The sequence below is a fragment of the Hibiscus syriacus genome, unplaced genomic scaffold, assembly GCF_006381635.1.
Source record: "Hibiscus syriacus cultivar Baekdansim isolate YM2019G1 unplaced genomic scaffold, ASM638163v2 tig00110547_pilon, whole genome shotgun sequence".
Lineage (NCBI taxonomy): Eukaryota > Viridiplantae > Streptophyta > Magnoliopsida > Malvales > Malvaceae > Hibiscus > Hibiscus syriacus.
In genome coordinates, this window is record NW_024062774.1 from 173,075 (window position 1) to 193,643 (window position 20,569).

The 20,569-nt window shown below is 33.3% G+C and overlaps 1 protein-coding gene across 2 annotated transcripts; it reads left to right on the forward strand.

Annotated features, from left to right (window-relative positions):
- The first annotated feature begins 3,154 nt into the window (after positions 1-3,154).
- LOC120130449 (phospholipid-transporting ATPase 3-like) lies at positions 3,155-19,388 on the forward strand. Of its 2 annotated transcripts, none has more exons than XM_039147679.1 (27): positions 3,155-3,536; positions 5,174-5,239; positions 7,518-7,579; positions 8,175-8,256; positions 8,473-8,583; positions 9,190-9,267; positions 9,408-9,504; positions 10,968-11,074; positions 11,484-11,549; positions 12,264-12,385; positions 12,489-12,573; positions 12,684-12,761; positions 12,848-12,964; positions 13,127-13,276; positions 13,378-13,482; positions 14,465-14,607; positions 15,327-15,428; positions 15,510-15,573; positions 15,668-15,880; positions 16,691-16,856; positions 16,968-17,047; positions 17,133-17,372; positions 17,729-17,950; positions 18,112-18,279; positions 18,367-18,729; positions 18,817-18,923; positions 19,013-19,387. In XM_039147679.1, the coding sequence occupies exons 1-27, from the start codon at positions 3,369-3,371 to the stop codon at positions 19,308-19,310; spliced, it is 3,660 nt and encodes a 1,219-aa protein (XP_039003610.1). In that variant the 5' UTR covers positions 3,155-3,368; the 3' UTR covers positions 19,311-19,387. The 2 variants fall into 2 exon arrangements, with proteins under 2 accessions (XP_039003610.1, XP_039003611.1); XM_039147680.1 differs by having other exon boundaries at positions 3,342-3,536; positions 5,174-5,238; positions 7,522-7,579; positions 19,013-19,388.
- The last annotated feature ends 1,181 nt before the right edge of the window (positions 19,389-20,569 follow it).

Below are 20,569 nucleotides of genomic sequence, written 5' to 3' on the forward strand. Positions count from 1 at the left end.
TTGAAACGAGTTGAGGCATGCAACTATGCAGTTTCCTTATGACATATTTTAAGCCACTCCTTTGTGCTCGAGATCTTTGGTTGTCTTTCTCCCGTGATACAACAACGAGATGATCAACACACAGTAACACAATTGCCGAGATCATGAATTATTCATTCTCTTCGTCTATCACCCAAAAAAACTAGTTGATATAAAACTTTTTTAATAATTTTTGAGTTGTTTTTGAATTGTGTTTAACCTAGTAGGTTTACACAATATTTATAGAACATTTAGAAAATTTTAACCTAATGAAGGATTAATGAGAATCGAAAAATCAAACAATTTCCAAAATTAATGTTTTAATTAAAGTAACCTTTTAATATTTATCATTTTAATATTTATCATTTTAATTCAAAAACAGATTTTGAAAAATATATGTTTATTTGAGGAAAATATCTCACACTTGGGTTAAAATATCCGAAAGCCCACAAATAGTCCGATCGGTTCGGACACTAACATTACCCTATTGTGCAAGTCTACAGACTCTGCACATGTACGAACCAACAACTAATTCCACATTTTTCTCAATAACGTTGGGATCAATTTCTCATTCAAATCTCCAAAATTATAAAAAAAAAATTCAACACTGCCCATACAGGATGACCTCACATTTTACAAAAAGTGAGATCGTACCTTGTGTTTTACGAAAAGCGAATTTTATGCATTTATTGTCGTTTTATCCAAAAATTAAATAAATTTATCTAAAAAGTAGATGGATCTTGTGCATAATAAAACATAGGGTTCGTTAAATACGTTTTGTAGGACGCGAGGTTATCTTATGTGTGCACTTTAAGGGTATTTAAAAATAAAAATCTTGTTTGGGGATATATTGGTCTAATAAATGATTTTTTAGGAGTTATTAAACTAATAACGCTTATATTCATATATGGGATTAGAATTTAATTATACATCCTTAATTTTTTTTAGTTTTGCACAAAGTTATGATTTTTAGATGAGTGAAAATAAACTATTAAAATTAACTTATTGATTTTTTTAGTGAATATATTCTTATTTCATATTATTAATTTCAACAGTCTATTTTTACTTATCAAACGATCATAAATTTATGTAAAACTAAGAAAAAATACTATGTAAATAACCCTAATCCATATATATATATAGAATATATATATATATATATATATATATATATATATATATATATATATATATATATATATAGAAACAACATGAATGCATGCCCTGCCTGGTCTTGACTCTCTTTTTCTCCATGGCCCTAGTTAAAGTTTAGTTTTTTCACTAAATTTACTCATTCTTTAAGGCCTCTTCAAACAGTTTTCCCCCAATAGATATCAGATTACTTTTACTTTTCACAATTTTTTTATACATTATAACTTAAATTTCATTAGTATGAGCAATCTTTCATTTAAGCGTTTGTTTCACGTAAAATATTTTACGAAAAATATTTTACTTTTTTTCAATGTTTGGTTCAAATAAAATGAATTGATCAATATAAAACCAATTAAGAGTCAAAATAAAAATACACACATATATGCATAAAGTTGAAGTGTTAAATTTGAAATTAATCATTTTCTAAACTTGCTACATAATCTAAATAACAAGGGTTAACGGCTCAAGTCAATAATTTAAGTGATTGAAACATAATAGTTGAAAGTTAAATGACCAAACTAAGAAAAAAACAAATAAAAGTGACGTTAGATGCATTTTACCCATTTTCTTTGGAAGAAGATAAGATTAATATACCGTGCTTGCATGGATCAATGCATATCGTTTAGTTAATCAGTAACTGTCAATCCTATGTGGCAAAACAAAACAATATAGGACACTCGGGGAAATTTCCTAGAAACGTCGCCGTTTCTTCTCTCCCTTTACAACAAACAAGTCCATTCTCAGTTTGGCGCTTCTAACTGAAGCTTGGAAATCATTAGGCGCTTCTAACTGAAGCTTGGAAGTCATTAGGCGCTTAACGAGTCATGATGTCGAGTTGAGCCATTATTATTATATTTATATTATTTACGCTAATGAAATAACATATTTTATATAAATATATAGATGGTATAAAAATTAAGTGAATAAATGATGATAGGAAAGTTATATAACATAAATTATTATGATAATATAAATTATTATTTAAAATATTTTTTTGAATCATCAGCATAAAAATAGAGTATTAAGATACTTACGGCTCAATTCTCAAGCTACAGAATAAACTTGGATTATTCCTTTTCTTAAAAAAAAAATTGAGCCGTCGACGTCGTTACATTGAAAGAATAATATTCAATTATTCCTTATTTTATTAAAATTAATTATATATCAGTATTTAAGTTATGGTTTTTTTATTTTTATTTGATCTTTAATTTTTGAATGTTTACATTTATTCTTATTTTTTTAAATATTATAATTTTATACTTATTATGTCTCATTTTAAATTCATTCATAAAATGTTGAATATCTTAATTTCATCCCACTTATAAATTTAGGGGTGAAATAAATTTTTAATAAAAAATACATAAAAAATCTAGAATATATAGTAATTTTAATTTATCATGGGGCGACCGCTCCCACACGTCCCGTCTAGGTCCATCATTTTCCCCAATTATGGATCTCGTTTTATTATATAATACATAACACATCGATGTTTAGATGACAATTAAAAATTTTATTAATAAAGAATGTGATTAACATATACCTATAGTTTGGTGATAAAATTAGAATGTTTAAAAGTTTAGAAATTAATTTAAATGAGGGTCATAGTTTAGGGATGAAATTAGAATGTTCAAAATTTTGAGGACCAATTTTGAATATGAGTCATAATTTAGAGATAAAATTGAATTATTATACTAATTTAAAATGAATATCGTAGTTTGAGTCAATCGGTGGAATTAACTCTTTTTTTTAAGAGAGGAGGTATGAAGGCCAAAATCACTTTTTGAGTGGCGCCGCGGTGAATGGAAAATGGAGCCACGCGGCGAAATGGGAGGCAAAACAAATTGTTCGTTCGTTAAATTTAAAACTGCTCACCCAAAGTAAAATCGGAATTTTTTGGAAAGAAAATTTGAAGAAAGACAATAAATAATTACCATGAAAAAGAAAACCGAAACATCAAACTGAAAAACGAGTAAAAAGTGAATAATAAATTGAATTGAAAGAGCAGTGTCTTCTCCGTTTCATCGTCCATGTCAATGAAACACCGCCTTTAAAACCAACTTCATCGAATCGAGATTCAAACATCAGTGTTCATTTTCAGAATCTACATTTGCACATTCTCCAGTCTTTGTTTTTTTTTTATCTTTTTCTTGGGTCGGGGAGACGAAAAGAGTGAAAGAAGCGAGAAGGAGAAGAAGAAGATGAGTGGATGGGATACGGTTAATTTACCGCTGAAATCGCAACCGGGTAGTAGTCGCCTGAAAACGGTATCTCGAACCGTCACACTCGGACGGGTTCAGCCCCAGATGCCCACCTTCCGTACCATCTTCTGCAATGACCGTGATGCTAATTTCGCTCATCGATACAAGGTTTTTATATTTTAATTTCTGATTTCGTTGGGTCTTTTTTTTTGACGTTACGATTTCCTGGAATTAGGATATTCTTTGAACTTGAGTCATTTTTTTGTTAACCAAAGAAATGCCACCATTAGAAGTTGCATGATTTAGGTTTCTAATTTTTTAAATTAATTTTCTTCACTTTTGTTGGCTTTATTGTTAAGGGTGAAATCTGCGTTTTAGGCGAATTAAACTTTTATATTTCTTGAGGCGTAAGATACATAGTTAATGCTGATAAACTCCACAACGCAATCCAGTTTATCCATAAAATATGTTGAATTTTCATTTTGTTTTGGCCAATATTTCATGGTTTCCTAGTCTCATGTTTTTGAGTTTGATGCCGTCCTACCACCTTTCAAAAATCTGCACTTAAATGCACTACTCTGCGCATGATCAAATGTGTTGTGCTCAAATAATTGAGGTATTCTTGTTCTTTAGCACCGAGGGGTAGTGGCTAGGCGATTGAGAGTGCAAATACAAATAAGTGTGTTTGGTATCAGTAAAGATGCTTCAGAAGATGGCTGTTTAAGCAATTTCTTTAGACATTCTAATCTTTTCTGATGACTTCCCTCTTCAAGCTTAAGTTTTTTTATTACGGTGGAATGTGAAGCATGGTCACTTGTGTTAGGGGAGTGTTCAAGTGTAAAAAACGTTTTGATACAACCATGGATTAAATTACTCTTATGCGCTAAATTAAGTCAAAAAATAAAAGACATAAAATTGAACACGGTCAAAACATGAAGAATATATGCTTGGACATGTCAGGATACAGCTAGACACAGAGACACATGATGAAGTTACATCTTTCTTTCCCCACCCCCTTCCAACTACAGAATTGACACTGGCTAGTTTAGTACTATTTTTTTTTTAATTTTTTATATGGTTATTGTTTTAAATTCAAAAGCTATATGTATGTTGATATTTATTTGATGCATTAATTTTACATTTTCATCATATATTATCATATCGTATAAAAATACTTTTTACTGTCCTGTCTTTTTTTGTTGAAAAATCCCCTGTTACCATGACCTTGTAATTTTGCATTTGTATTGTGTGTCCGTGCCTGTGCTTCGTTTGAAATGTTTAATCGAGTCAAAATGTTATACAAGTCTCCACTGCACACTTTGTTTGATGTGTGACACATGCCATAGACACCACTGTGTCTGCAGAAATGATTTCATTTTACTGAAGTTTGAATAAAGTAATTTCCAGTAGTTATTTGATGAGATTCCAGATATTAATGTCACCATAGACTATGAGATCTTTTTTGATTGACTTCTAGTTTCAAGTAGTGGTCTTGTTCACATGCTATTTCTATATGGAAGAAGTTGGGGCTGGTTATTAAAATTTGATAGTTCAATTAATGGTGAACGAGTCGATATAGACATGTATTTCTGTTGCTAAATGCAGTTGCAGATACATAACTTCTCAATGCTTATTCCATATATTCATATATATTATACAAAATTGGTCTGCAATTGGGTTTTCATTATTTGTGATAGATTGTTTTTGGGTTCTAGAAGTTTTATTCGTATTCATACTTTTGTTGCTTGCATCTGATTCTAATGAGTATGATATTGTTCTCATTAGCATGATATCTATTGTTCCAGGGGAATTCCATATCAACTACAAAGTACAATATTTTTACCTTTCTACCAAAGGGGCTGTATGAACAGGTAACTTTATCGGACTTCTACTGGATTGGAACAGGTATATGGTTGTATGATACTTTAGGCATTTCTTATGGGACTTTATAGGTCTTTGCATTTTGGCCTAGAATTTAACCTTGTATTGGAGCCAGAAGAAAGCTTATGTGCTAATCGCTACAAGAATTCTACCGATGGTAGTTATGTTGCTTTGGCATATTATTTTCTAAGTATCCATGTCTGACTCATATCTGGGCATTAGTACGGGTATAAGGTCCTCAAGAGAGTGTGCAAATACATGGAAAACTGAAAATATGATAATAACAGGACAAAACCATAAAAAATAGAGAAAATAACCTCAGTGACCGAAAATGCCTTATAATATACGATTTTGACAAACTTTTTTTCGATTTGCCAAAATGACCAACAAAATCGCAATGCGATCTCTAAATCGCAACGCGATCTCCAGTATCGCAAATCAGTTTCCAGATTCGCAACGCGATTTTGACTATCGCATTGCGATTTTCCAAATTTGCGTTGCGGTTTTAGAAAATCGCAATGCGAATATGTAAATCGCAACGTGATAATTCGTTGCGATAGTCGAAGTTCGCTTTGCGATTTTCCAAATTCGTGTAGTGATTTTCCAAATTCGTTGTGATAGTCCAAGTAGAAAATCGCAACGACTGGTGGTATTGCATTTGTTTCTTAAGAATTTTCTCTAAAAAGATAATATCCGCGCGGACGTGTCGAAGACACGTATTACTACGACCACGACCCGAGACGGGACGGCGGCGGCGGCGGTGGCGGTGCGCGAGAGTCCCCCTTGTTTTCTTCCACTCAACAAGGAAGTGGGAAATCCAAAACTTAAATACCCATTCCCAATAGTGTTTCCAATACTATGTGGGATTGAACATTGCAAACACTTGGGAATCTTTTACACTATCGCAACACATTCTTTATTGTTTCAAACTAAGATCTTACAAATGGCTTGGGAATCTTTACACTATCGCAACACATTCTTTATTGTTTCAAACTTCACGTGAATTTGAAATAGTTAAAATGTAAACTTATTTTGGATTTTTCACTATCGCAACACTTTTTCACTATCGCAACAACACGTTTTTCAAATTCTCGCAACACATTTTTCAAAATCGCGTTGCGAATTTGGATATTCGCGTTGCGAATTTGGAAACTGAGTTGACTAAATTAGAGTTCGCGTTGCGATTTTGTTGGTCATTTTGGCAAATCCAAAAGTAGTTGGTTAAAATCGTATATTATAAGGCATTTTCGGTCACTGAGGTTATTTTCTCTAAAAAATAACTGTTTTTGAGCTAGTAATTGATGGTTGGTTTTTTTGAGTCCTCATATGATATAGGTATATTTATTTTTGGAAAGAAGCGTTATCACTTCACTTTGATGCATAATGCATTTACCTCTGTGGATATGATTATGGTATTATTCATTTCCACAATGGAATAGTCATGGTTATGATTATGTTATTGGCTAATGCTGATGATTATCCTTATAACCTTACATTTCTAACTAATTATTGGCTCGGGAGTTCGTGCTAAAGAGGTTGGGAACACAACAAAAGATATGGTTTTGTTTCTTTTCTTAACTAAACCATGCTTTTGGTGAAGAGTAGTTTTACACTTTTTCTTCTAGAAAAACAACAATTGCAAAGATATACCAGTTTTTAGCCACCCCCATCATCCTTCAAAGATTATCCTTTTCCATATCCTACAATCGTTACTAGAAACACTTTAAACCCAACAATTACATTTTTAGAGGTATGTATGATCTTTTTATTTGTTACTTCAGTCTTATTATTTTTAATCATTGCTTCGTACTAGTATACAGGTAATTTGCTTAATTTATTTTGAATGTATGTCTGTTGGGCTGTAGCATCTTAATGATATATAACAAGTGCAATAGTTAAATTGTTAAAGAGGAAAATTATTACCAGGTTTATTTCCAAGAAAGTATTCCATCTTTACCGTTCCTTCTTCAGGGGTTAGTTCTTCTGTTGATTCCTTTTGACAAACTTGAGGGAGTTCGAATCTGTCAACCTGCACAATCATGATGAAATGATTTTTTTTCTTTCTATTTTTTATTCTTCTTCAGGTCTTCAACTTCTTTTATCCCTGGCTATAGTTGTTATACAGTGACTGCTCACTGTATAAACCATTGCCTTTTGGGTCTGAATATATTTTAGAAATCTTGCTTGTTTAATTTTTGTGATTTGTGTTAGAGCCAAGGGTGTTTGGATATTTCTGATACTGACAAAGTTCCTGTTTTACTCTGACAGTTCCGGCGGGTAGCTAACTTGTACTTTCTTATGGTGTCAATTCTATCAGCAACTCCATATAGGTAAGTTTTTCTTATGGTGTTAGTTTCGAAGAGCAGATTTCATGGAGCGATGGAATTATTACTTCAATTTGTTCATCCACTTAGTGGTGTCACATGACATAGGGAATATGGCTTGGGGCTTGATTAAATTCTTTCATGAACAGATTGAGAGTTATCTTCTCTGATCGAACAATCTTCAGCTTTGAGCAAAATATCATTAATATTTTATCGGTTTGATGTACTTCATTTTATTTGTTTTTAAAATAGATGTTGAAACTGTCAGTACTGTCCGTGCAGAAACTGACATGACTATCTGTAGTATTTTCTTTCGGTTTTCTGCTCATCTCCTGCTCCAATCTCAGTGTGTAAGAGTTATGTGTGTTTCCTCATTTAGATTATTAATACTCTATTCTATTATTATTTAAAGAAAAAAAAGTCTTCATACAGCTGATTTAGCAGTCGGTACGTTTTAAAGCTTTAAAGTCCACCTTTCAAACGTTATTATACATGTGTTCATTGATTGCATTTTCTTCATGTTCTTCTGGTGTAATTATTTTGGTGATAATGTTTGGTAAGATTGAAGATTTTAAGCAATAACATTTTTCTCTTGATGCAGCCCTGTTCATCCTGTAACAAATATGGTTCCTCTGAGTCTTGTGCTTTTATTTTCTCTCATCAAAGAGGCATTTGAGGACTGGGTGAGTATTCATTGCATGTTTTCTGTAGCATTCTTTTTCTTCCTTTGCCCTGGGTCCTTAATCGAATTTCTTTTCTCATCTTTATTTTGGGTTTGGAAGGATTTTGGGCCTGGGGGTAACATTCTAGAAGGTCTAGTGTGAGCTTTGACTTTTTGTAAGTTTGAGTTGAATGCTGAACATTCTGGGGTTAACATATTTTGTTTTCATATGTAACAGCAACGTTTTCAGAACGATAATGCCATAAATAGCACTCTTGTTGACGTGTTGCAAGCGCAAGGGTGGGAAACTCTTCAATGGAAAAAGCTGCAGGTTGGAGATATTATCAGGGTAAGTTTCTAGATGCATGTTGTTGAGATATTTTTTCCTCTACGGTCAAATACTCAAATGGTTGTCTTAATTTGTCGTGCGACTTCCTGTTCTTCCCCCTCCCCTCCCTCCTCTATACATATAAAAATGATTTTCAAATATATATTTCTTTTCCCTTTGTATGCTTCTCTTTCAGTTTCATTTTATGAAAATTGTGTTTGATTGGAAGTTGAGGTGACTTATTAAGAGGTGATTCATGATTGCTAGTTTGTAGTTACATAATGGGAATAATATGTGCATTTCCCATTGAGAACCGTGTTTACCTCACCTAAGTTCTCACTTGTTGTTAATATTGCCTTCATGTACAGTTGTACACTTGGTCTAGTTCAACCGGCGACTTGTCACTTGTCATTGCCTTTTTACTTGTTTCTTCTTTTTTTCCCTAATGATTTTTTCTATCCATTTCGAAATTGCAAAATTTTAAGATATTTCTAGCTTGCAGAAAATTTTCTTGTCTTTATCTATATGTTACAATATATTATTTTCTTAAGGCTTATTGAGTTTATTTACATAGTACCACCAACTGAAAGATATAGGAAAATATTGTTAAAATTTCCCCTTTTTCAGGTTAAGCAAGATGGATTTTTTCCTGCAGATATTCTTTTACTTGCTAGTACAAATGCCGATGGTGTTTGCTACATTGAGGTAATTACATTTTCTGGCTCTGTTCTGAGCTATTATTTTTTACTTTTTATTCTATTTATGTAAAGTGATTGCCTTCTCATATATTGTTTCATTGGATGCTTTGTTCCTTAAGGTGAGAAAATTTTCATTTTTGGCTACAGACTGCAAATTTGGATGGTGAAACAAATCTGAAAATCAGGAAGGGGCTTGAAAAGACTTGGGATTACTCGAGTCCTGAAAAAGCATGTGAATTCAAAGGTTAAACCTTTTAGTTATTTCATTTTTCCAACTTCAATGATAAACCTTCATGTAACGTTGTTCAGAGTTTTAGTTGAGTTTGTATTAGTTTTACAGGTCTTCTTAGCTAGTTTGCTCATTGTATTAATAGCCGAACTAAAATGGTGAATAAGGTCAAAGTCCTGGGATTATAATTAATATATAAAGTTAACTTCTTTAAGATAAAATTCACTTTCACTTTTTTTTGAAAATACTTCTATATCTGACTAGGACGGCTCTGCCCACGAAGGCATAAGATTTTTGACATTGACTATTGTTAATTCTTAGATATCTTCCATATTCTGCTAATATAACATGCCATTTTTCATCATATTTGTCACTTTAATCTTCATCTCTTCTTTATGTGTTCCTCGTTACTTAATGTCGAGCAGAAGGCAAATTTTGAATAGTAAACACTTCAACCTCTTTCCGGATTCCAACTTTTCAGTGACAATGAAGATATTGTGAGGCATGGCCATTAAATTGGAATTGAAGTTAGTGTAGGAGAATCTATTATTTATTCCTGTTGGGGTTTTTTGGGAATTCTGCTTTTGCCTCTCTGCCATGGCTAATGCTTGATTTATCGATGCTTTTATGAGACCTCCAATTCTTATAAAAAAAAGTGTGTTGTTATTTAAGGCTTGGTTTATTTGATGCTTTTAGTGTATGTTTTTGTTTCTTGTCCTTGTCAAAAGGTGGATGAAACATAAAAACCAGAAAATAAAATCATTAATATTATCTGTTGCTTTCATATCTACCTCAACTTAAACCATTTTTTCCATTTATTTTAACTGTTCAGTTTCCATCACATATCTTTGTGACATTTTTCTAGGTGTGTAGCTTTCTTCTGACTTAACCATCCTTGAATTTTATTTTCTGATTCTAAGTTCTAAGTTCTAACTTGCATTAGCAAATGCACTAGTAATTGTTTTTTACCCATGTCTCCTTGCATTCCACTGGGTTCATATCTTTCTGGGATGTCTGAAAAGTTATGTCCTCTTTCCATTTTAAAAACTTAAAAGTACATGTTTTTTCTAAATTCCATATTAACTGTTCATCGTTCTTTTTTTTTACCTTGTCCGTTTTTTTAAATAAGCTTGTTGCAGTGCAAACCATCAGACAATAATATGTTCAAATTTTAAATTTTCTAACACGAAAAGCCCGAAGATGATTTATGACATCCAATAAATCCTATTACTTGATATCGAGTACAATGAAGGAGTCCTGCGTGCTTCTTTAAGTCTCTGGGAAGGAATTAGTGTATTTTCTTTTTAGTGTTATTAAAGTCTATTTGTCTAATACTGTGATTTGGGCAAAATATGTAATGAACGTGTCTTTTTGTTTGAGTTAATGGGCTTTGTCTGAACTGATGCTTTCAAAATCAATTTGTATCTTTTCTCGATTCTTGTAAATTTTTAAATAGCATCAGTCTTTTTTAATTGCAGGTGAAGTGCAGTGTGAGCAACCAAACAACTCTTTGTACACCTTTTCTGGCAACCTTGTAATCGACAATCAAACATTGCCCCTTTCTCCAAATCAGATTTTACTGAGGGTATTTTTTAGCATCTTTCTTTCATTGTCAGTAATATTGTCAAGGAAGTGTTAAACCTCAAAAGTGCCTCAGATCCTTTTAGGCGAGACACACCCTACGCATGTCTTGTTTAAGGTGACAGCATAAAAAAGCCCACTTAATTGAAGTTCTCTTTGTTTCTTTTATTTTTCACTTCTTTCATTTGACATACTTTTAATAGCAAGATACCAAACTCTCTGTAAGGAAATATTGGATTTTGAGTTTTACCAATGATAACTAAATCCCTTTACAGTTCATTTTACAGACACATTGTTTTGAATTGCTGGGTCTTTTAGTTTTTGTTGCTAATAGTTTGTCTGAAAAAACTGTTGTTCTTGATGCCCTTTTTGATGAAATTAAATAGAGCTGATGGTGACAAATCTGATTTCAGGGTTGCAGTCTGAAAAACACTTGTTTCATTGTTGGTGCTGTTATTTTTACTGGTCATGAAACTAAGGTTTGTTACAGAAATTTTTTAGCATTTCTTAAATGCAGTATGCTGAACACATCACATGCTGGAATATGCTTGTTTCTAGGAAATGTTTAGTTACACACATTTCTAACCCTATGTTTGTATTGGGGTAAGGTAACAGAAAGGAAAGTTACTTTAAAGAATGAACTTTCCCTTTTTTTTAAGCAAGAGAAAGTAATGGAATTTGAGTATCCCCTGTTACTTTTCCCTACCCCAGTTCGGGGGAGAAGCTAGGGAATGAGAACTTAAAAAAATTAATATATGATTTTTTATCTTCATTGTTTTATATAAATTATTATATGAAAAGGGTATAATTGTAAAAGATTGTTATCATGATCCCTTTTTTTTTTCTTTCTACTGTTAACTATTCAAACATATAATATGTAATATATTTCTTTTCTTTCCTTCTGCCTTCTCTTTTACTTCCCTTGCTTTCCTTTTTTGCTTTTTCCCTTTACTACTGTTAATACTAATATAGTGTAAATATGAGAAATCTTATCCAATATATTTCAAATCTTTTCAACCTTTGATACTTAGTTGTTTAGCAACTGTGTTGTTATTTTGTAATTGATTGAGCTTGGAAGATTTTGGGCATTTTTATCCACTCCAAGGCAAAAATAAATCTGTGATTTATCTTTATTTATTTGATTTGCTCTTCTAAGTTAATGTCTTTTGTGGTCATCTGGGATGAGTTTGCAGGTTATGATGAATTCCATGAATGTTCCTTCAAAAAGAAGTACATTAGAGAGGAGACTTGACAAACTTATACTTGCTCTCTTTTGTACTCTTTTCTCTATGTGTCTGCTTGGAGCAATGGGCAGGTTTGGGAATGGCTAGTCTGCAATAATGTTACGTTTTTTATGTTGTGGGATTTTATTAATTCTGCCATATTTTTTATGATGTTCTCTGCTCGAAATATTGCAGTGGTATGTTCATTGACCGAAAGTACTTCTACTTAGGTCTCCGTGAAAATGTGGAAGATCAATTCAACCCTAGTAGAAGATTTCTGGTACTATATGCTTTTTGATTTTTGGCTATTTTCTCTGTCTCTCTCTCTTACATACACAAAACTTACATACACAAAAAAGCTTAACTCGATTCTGTTTTCTGGTTTTACAGGTTATTATTTTGACCATGTTGACACTACTTACTTTATACTCAACAATTATCCCTATATCTCTATACGTTTCTATCGAGGTTGGTCTTCTCTTTTTCTTGTTTATTTAATTTCTTGCTTTGGCAATGCACAAAAATGCCTTACTTGATTTCGCTTGCAATTGCAGACAATCAAGTTTATTCAGTCCTCACAATTTATCAACAAGGACTTAAATATGTACCATGCTGAAACCAACACACCTGCATCTGCCAGGACTTCTAATTTGAACGAGGAACTTGGGCAAGTAAGTAAAAGCAATTTTAGCCAACTTGAATGAGATACAGTCACTTCTTGTATTCTGTATGTTGAGCTGTAAATCATTTTGAATTGCTGGTATGATTAAGTGGAATGCATCTTTTCTGATAAAAACGATCTCTAAATTGTTTTGAACTGCTGATACGATTAGGTGGAGTACATCTTTTCTGATAAAACTGGAACTTTGACAAGAAATTTAATGGAATTCTTCAAGTGTTCAATCGGAGGTGAAATCTATGGAACAGGTATGACCGAAATTGAGAGCGGCATTGCTGAACGAATAGGCATAAATGTTCAAGAGGTATTCCCTTTCATATCTCTTTATGAAGATATTTTACTTTTTTGAGTAAATTATCTTATGTTTCATGGGAATGATGTACTTGTTCTTATAACCTCCTTTAGTTGCAAACATCAACCGATTCTGTTCAGGAAAAAGGTTTCAATTTTTATGATGAGAGACTTTTGCGAGGAGCTTGGAGAAATGAACCTAATCATGATGCTTGTAAGGTAGCTTACCATAGTATTTGACACTTTGGAAATAGAATTTGGTATTTAATATGAAATTTTTATTAGTAAATGGCTTTTAGTACTTACCATTCTGTAACAAAAACTTCAAGTGTGTATCTCTTCGTACCTAAAAGCTTGTTTCCATCCCATTGTTGGTTTCTTTAATTGTCTTGTTTTGAGGGTCAGGAATAAGAAAATTATTATATGCAGTGACTTTTTCTTGCTTCGATATTGGGGACCAACTGTATTGTGAAATGCCGTGTTCCATTTTACAGCTTGCATAAGCGTGTATTGCAAATGAATGGTCTAAATCTAGTGCATAATATCATAAAATGAGGAGAAAGAGTTATGTAAGAATCATAGGTTCATTTCACTTACAGGGCATTCTTTGCTGGGGGTTTTTGTTGTAGTCATCTCTTTTCCTAGTCTCATCATGGTAGTGGTTTCTTTTAGTGGCATCTTGGTTCTGTCATTAATAGAATAGCATAATTGTTGTACTTACATTGTAAGGTTTTAAGATCCAAGGGAAAAACAGATGTTCTAGCCATATTTAAGAATGTAAAATGTGATATCCACTATCAATTTTGCTTGACCACCTTCCTCTTATGCTTTTAGTTTGTTAATTAAATGCTGAATCTCTCAATGGATTTTGAGAACCCTCCTTCCTGATAAGTGAGTTAGTGAGCCTAATTTGTAATACTGGGTTTCTCCTCAGTATGATATGGTAATCAAAGTGGATTTTATTATTGATTTATCAGATTGTTTTTCATATTCCTGCTTTAATAATTTGTAATGCACTTAGTTTAGAAGAAATGCAGAAAAACATGATTGACATTTAACCTTCTTTCATTCCACTAGGATCTATCCGTATGGATTTTAAACCTAGTAATATTCAGTAGCTGTATAACTACCAACCTAGGAATAATGTGGTGTTTTTTATACTGCAGCACTTTAAGGTTTTGTTTTGTTTCTTTATTTGCAGGAATTTTTTAGATGCCTTGCCATATGTCACACTGTGCTTCCCGAAGGTGACGAGTCCCCTCAAAAAATCAAATATCAAGCTGCATCCCCAGATGAGGCTGCTTTGGTTTTGGCTGCAAAGAATTTTGGCTTCTTCTTTTACAGGTTAGCGATGCCCCCTGTCTCATTAAGAAGCGGGAAGATTTTTCTTCTGCTTGTTTGAAATGGAGTTCCTATAAATAATTCAGATTCCGTTTGATCCCTAGTTGCTTTGATTCTTTCTATTTGAATCTATTTTAGATATTGGATGGTGTATTCTCAAGTGGAGCTTTAAAATGGTTTATTGAGCAATCCCACTAATTTTGTTTCAAGATCTAATGTAATGGTTTAATATTCTTCATTAGGTTTTCTTGTTCTCAAAAAAGATCACGAACAGCATAGACTGAGAATTCATTTCTGTTAATTGGTTTTCATTACCGAGGGATTTTGCACCTTTATGTTTTTCTTCAGGTTCAAAACATGTCTTCAAAAATCCATATTTTCAGGTACATAATATCTAATCTAAGTGGTTTTCTGTTTCAAAAAATGGGGGAAAGTAATCATTAAAGCATCATAACTCATTTATACTAACTGCAAATGATTTTCGTTATTGTGGGATATTTAACCCTCTAGTTTTCTTTTCCTTCATTTTTTTTTAAAAAAAAAGTTCATCACTTTCTCATTAACGTGTGGTAGAGGAAATTATTCTAAATTTGTGTCTTATTTTGTGACAAATTTTGAACCAAGTTTTTTTTAATGGTTATCTTTTTCTCTTTTTTGTTCAAGTTAGTTGAGGAGGTTACTCGAATGGCTTTACAGCTTGAATTGTGGTTCTTTCTTTGCAGACGCACACCTACGATGATATATGTCAGAGAATCTCACGTGGAGAGGATGGGCAAAACCCAAGATGTGTCTTATGAGATTTTAAATGTTCTTGAGTTCAATAGGTTTGATAACATCCTTCGTCTATTCCATCATTTATGAGTTCTTTCTCAGCACTAACATCTGCTCATTTTTGCATTGAATAGTACAAGGAAGCGCCAGTCTGTTGTATGCCGTTATCCAGATGGCAGGCTGGTTCTATATTGTAAGGTAACACATCTTTAGAACTTTCCAAATAAGATGTGTATTAAGTGTTATTTCTGACAAAGAAAATGACGCTGGGCTAGAACAATGCCTTTCACAGGGAGCTGATACTGTTATTTATGAGAGATTGGGGAGTGGAAATGATTACTTAAACAAAGTGACCAGGGATCACTTGGAAAAATTTGGCTCTGCTGGATTACGTACCCTTTGCTTGGCCTATAGAGATCTAGCTCCTGACTTGTATGAGAGCTGGAACGAGAAATTCATCAAAGCTAAGTCATCTCTACGAGACCGTGAAAAAAAGTTGGATGAGGTATGTTTTCTCGTGTGATGGTTAGCATGTTTTGTTTAGAGAAATTTGATCTTTTCATGAATGTTGATTTGTCATTTTTTCTTGATAGAAAATGAGGCATGTTTTCTCATGTGATGGTTAGCATGTTTTGTTTAGAAAATTTTGATATTTTCATGAATGTTGATTTGTTATTCTCTCTTAATTGAAAATACATAGTGTTGTATTAATGTTTTTGTTTAATTAAATTTATCGTTAAACTTTGCTCATATTATGTTATACTATTAGGCATACTTTACTGTTATTGGCTTTTTTCCGAATAATGCTGTAGTAGTGATGTTTTATGAAATTTTAATGTCAGTCTGTTACTCATATTATGCTCTGTTGGTATGCTTTGCTGCTGTTGTTAGCCTGTATTTTGCACGATCCACTTAATTTTTTAAATTGTGCATCTCCACTCCCCCTTGTTCATTTCTGGTTGTTCAAGAAAGAAATACGAATCAAAATTCCTATTAAATCCCCAAAAAACTTGACTATCTTCCTGGATTCTAGCTTTCCTTATCTGCCCTAATATTTATAGGCTAATAATACTTTAAAAATGCCCTTGAAGTAGTACATTTTATTTAAATAAACTCTTGTGCTAATAATACATGGAAGTCGAAGTTGCACATTAAAATGACCAAATTCTGACAGGGCAAACACACCAAATCTGAAAAAATCTATAATATATTTTTCTCACTACAGAAATATTGAAAACATAGTGTTATTTGATATTTGAAACGAAGGGCATTTTTAATGATTATTTAATCATGCACATTTTTTAAACTTATGCAGGTGGCTGAACTCATAGAAAAGGAGCTCATTCTGATTGGTGCAACTGCGATAGAAGACAAGCTTCAAGAAGGAGTGCCGAGTTGCATTCAGACTCTTTCTAGAGCTGGAATTAAGATTTGGGTGCTAACTGGTGACAAGATGGAAACTGCAATAAATGTAGCTTATGGTAAGTAATTAACAAAGATTCTGTTTTACATGAAACTTTCCTGGGAACTGCGTTCATTCCTCATGCTTTTCATGATATTTCATTTGCTTTATGAGTTTAATAATTCTGCAGCATGCAACTTACTAAACAATGAGATGAAACAATTCATTATTAGCTCTGAAACAGATGCGATTAGAGAAGTTGAAGAAAGAGTAAGTATTTAGTACTAGTACTGTTTTTAGATACATGTAGTTTGAATTTGCTATTGATTAATAATAATCAATTGTCTATTATCAGGGGGACCAAGCTGAAATTGCACACTTTATCAAGGAGGATGTTAAAAAGCAACTGAAGAAGTGCCTTGATGAGGCATCACAATATTTTTGCTCACCCTCTGGACCGAAATTAGGGCTTGTTATAGACGGAAAGTGTCTGATGCATGCTTTAGACCCAAGTTTAAGGATAATGCTCCTCACTTTGAGCTTGAATTGTGCTTCAGTTGTTTGCTGCCGAGTCTCCCCTCTACAGAAAGCACAAGTAGGTTCTTGTTGGCAACTGTATTGAAACTTATTAATTTTGCTTTCAGTACAGTGAAGTTTTGCAATGTTGACAGCTTTGGAGGTTTGTGTCATTACATTTTTTTCCTTCAAAACTTAGTCAAACTAAACCGAGTTTTGATAGTGATTTATGTGTTGAGGACCGCTTTCTAAACCTGCTTCTCCCTGTATTCTAATGAGCTTTCTTTGAGTGCTGAAGTTCTTAAGAATATCTAGTCAGAATTCCAGTTTTTCCAATGTAAAAAAATTGCATTTTAAACCCTTGGAAAAAGAGGGTACACGTGGCTATTTGCACAGTTTAGAAGTAACATATGAAATTACTTTTTCCATTTGTAGGTTACAAGTTTGGTGAAGAAAGGTGCACGTAAAATTACACTTAGTATCGGCGATGGTGCAAATGATGTTAGCATGATTCAAGCTGCTCATATTGGTATTGGAATCAGTGGGCTTGAGGGAATGCAAGCAGTTATGGCTAGTGATTTTGCAATTGCTCAATTTCGCTTTCTTGAAGATTTGCTCCTCGTGCATGGACGTTGGGCTTATATTAGATTATGCAAGGTTTGATTTTCTCTTCCTTCAAGGACATTTTAACATTTTCGGTTAATATCGTATGCACAAGTCTTCATATTATCTTTTGCTTGTACCAGGTTCAACATTTTTCTGTCCGAAAACATTTTTTAAATTTATTGTTGCTTATATTCTTACTTCTTGTTTCACAGGTTGTGATGTATTTCTTCTACAAGAATCTCGCGTTCACTTTGACTCAATTTTGGTTCACCTTCAGTACCGGATTTTCTGGTCAAAGATTCTATGATGATTGGTTCCAGTCATTGTATAATGTCATATTCACTGCACTACCAGTGGTTATGGTTGGGCTTTTTGATAAGGTAATTCACACTTTCCAATTTTCTTCAGTTGGATTTCTGTTCTGTCTGTGTATGCCTGATTATGCAAATATCTTGCTTGCTATCCAGGATATCAGTCCATCCCTTTCAAAGAAGTACCCTGAATTATACAAGGAGGGCGTAAAAAACATGTTTTTCAAGTGGAGAGTTGTCGTATTATGGGCCTTCTTTGCCGTTTATCAATCTCTAGTCTTCTTCTACTTCATATCTGCTTCCACTTCTACAAGTGGAGGTCGACCTGGTAAAATGTTTGGACTTTGGGATGTCAGTACTATGGCTTTCACATGTGTGGTAGTAACGGTTAATTTACGTCTTCTCATGATGTGTAATTCAATCACGAGATGGCATTGCATTAGTGTTGGAGGAAGCATTCTGGTGTGGTTTGTGTTTATTTTCTTGTATTGTGGAGTTATGACTCCATTGGATCGCAACGTAAGTCACAAATCATGTTCCATTTCCTTTCTTTCTCTGTTTCGGTTCGAGAAATGCACAGCTTCTTGACTCTGTTGGATACTGCAGGATAACATGTATTGGGTCATTTATATCTTAATGGGTACACCCTATTTCTATGTCACTCTTCTACTTGTTCCTGTTGCCGCACTTCTGGTAGATTTCCTTTTCCTTGGGTAAGCATGAGACCTACGTATAAAATGAAGAGTTGGAACATGTTTTTATTTTCTCCTTTGCTAAACATTTTGCTTTATTTTCTTCCCAGTGTGCAAAGATGGTTCTTCCCCTATGATTATCAGATTGTTCAAGAAATGCACAAGGACGAAATCCACGGTACAGGTCTATCGGGTCTATTGGAATCGAAACATGAGCATACAGCGGAGGTGGCAAGAAGCAGTGAAATATCTCGATTGCCGAGGGAAGTATCGAAACACAGTGGGTTTGCCTTTGATTCTCCAGGTTATGAGTCATTTTTTGCTTCACAGTTCGGTAAATATGTTCCACCAAAGGCATGGGATGTTGCTCGGAGAGCTAGCATGAAGTCTAAGGCAAAACCAAAATAGAAACAGAAACAAACATTTTATTGGCATTTTAAAACAGAAACAGAAACAGTTTATTGGTGTTTTTTTGGGGAAAAAAATCTGTAAATAGAAGTCATTTTTAAAGCTAAACCGGATATCAAGAAATATTGATACACAGATGAATCTTTTAATCCCCCAAAAAAATTATCTTACGGAAATTTAAATCCAACGGTGACTTCTTTAGGATTAAAAGATCATAGATTTTGGAGTAAGATTGTTGTCGGCTCGCGTAATGCATTTGAGATGATCACGGGTACGTGGATTTCAAGAAATTTCTTCAGTTCGATCCAGCTCCCCGGCAAGTTGAACCTGACCCTACACGCAAGACTCCTGATTATTTTTTGTAATTTTTATATACTCCGCAAGCCATTTTTAGCCCCCACTGCAGTAAGTAGATTTGTGGCGGCCTTTTTCAACTTTTTACAAGTTCGAAGTTGAGCCTGGTACATCAAAATGGCCATTCTTTGATTCGCAGTTAGAATCTCATAGTAGTTAGTATCTTTGTATGTTTCTGAGAGGAAAGAAACGGAAATAACCCGTTTTATCTTCTTCTCTGAGATTCGCAGTTAGAATCTCATTTGCAGACCAGCAGACGATGAAATAACAAGGAATTTAATCCACATACAATCTGAGCATTCATGCGTTACTCAAGGGCGAGCTTCCACTTCATCATTGTCTGGGGATTATTTGTTGGTAGAGAAAACTTGGTCTAAATAAAATCGGGTTTGAAAAGACGCTCGGTGAGTTGCGTAAAAGGTTTAAAGCATAATATGTTTTCCAAATAGTAAGAGTTTCTCGAAATGTAGTAATATTATTATTTTCAAAAGTCTATCATTAAGTTCTAACATTTTGGAACAATACTAAACAGGTGTTAAGAATAACAGTTTTAATACTTAAATGTCATTTTTAATGATAGATATTTAAATATGTCAACCGATTGATCCAGTCAATTCGGTCTATGTACAACCACGGAAAAAAATTTAAAGCATACAAATATCAAACAAGTATCTATATCCAAATCTCGTCAGGGAAGCATTGGAAGACATTGTAGCATCTCGGTGTAAAGTAACTTCTTGCCATCTATCTATGCTAAACGCATTTGAGGTAAGTATCGGATACAAGTATGCATCCGACATGGATATGTAAAAGAATTTATTCATATGTGGAAGATACGATATTCTATATATATACCAAGTAGATTTACGTGTCCAGTTAACATTGCTTACCACCAACACGTGTAA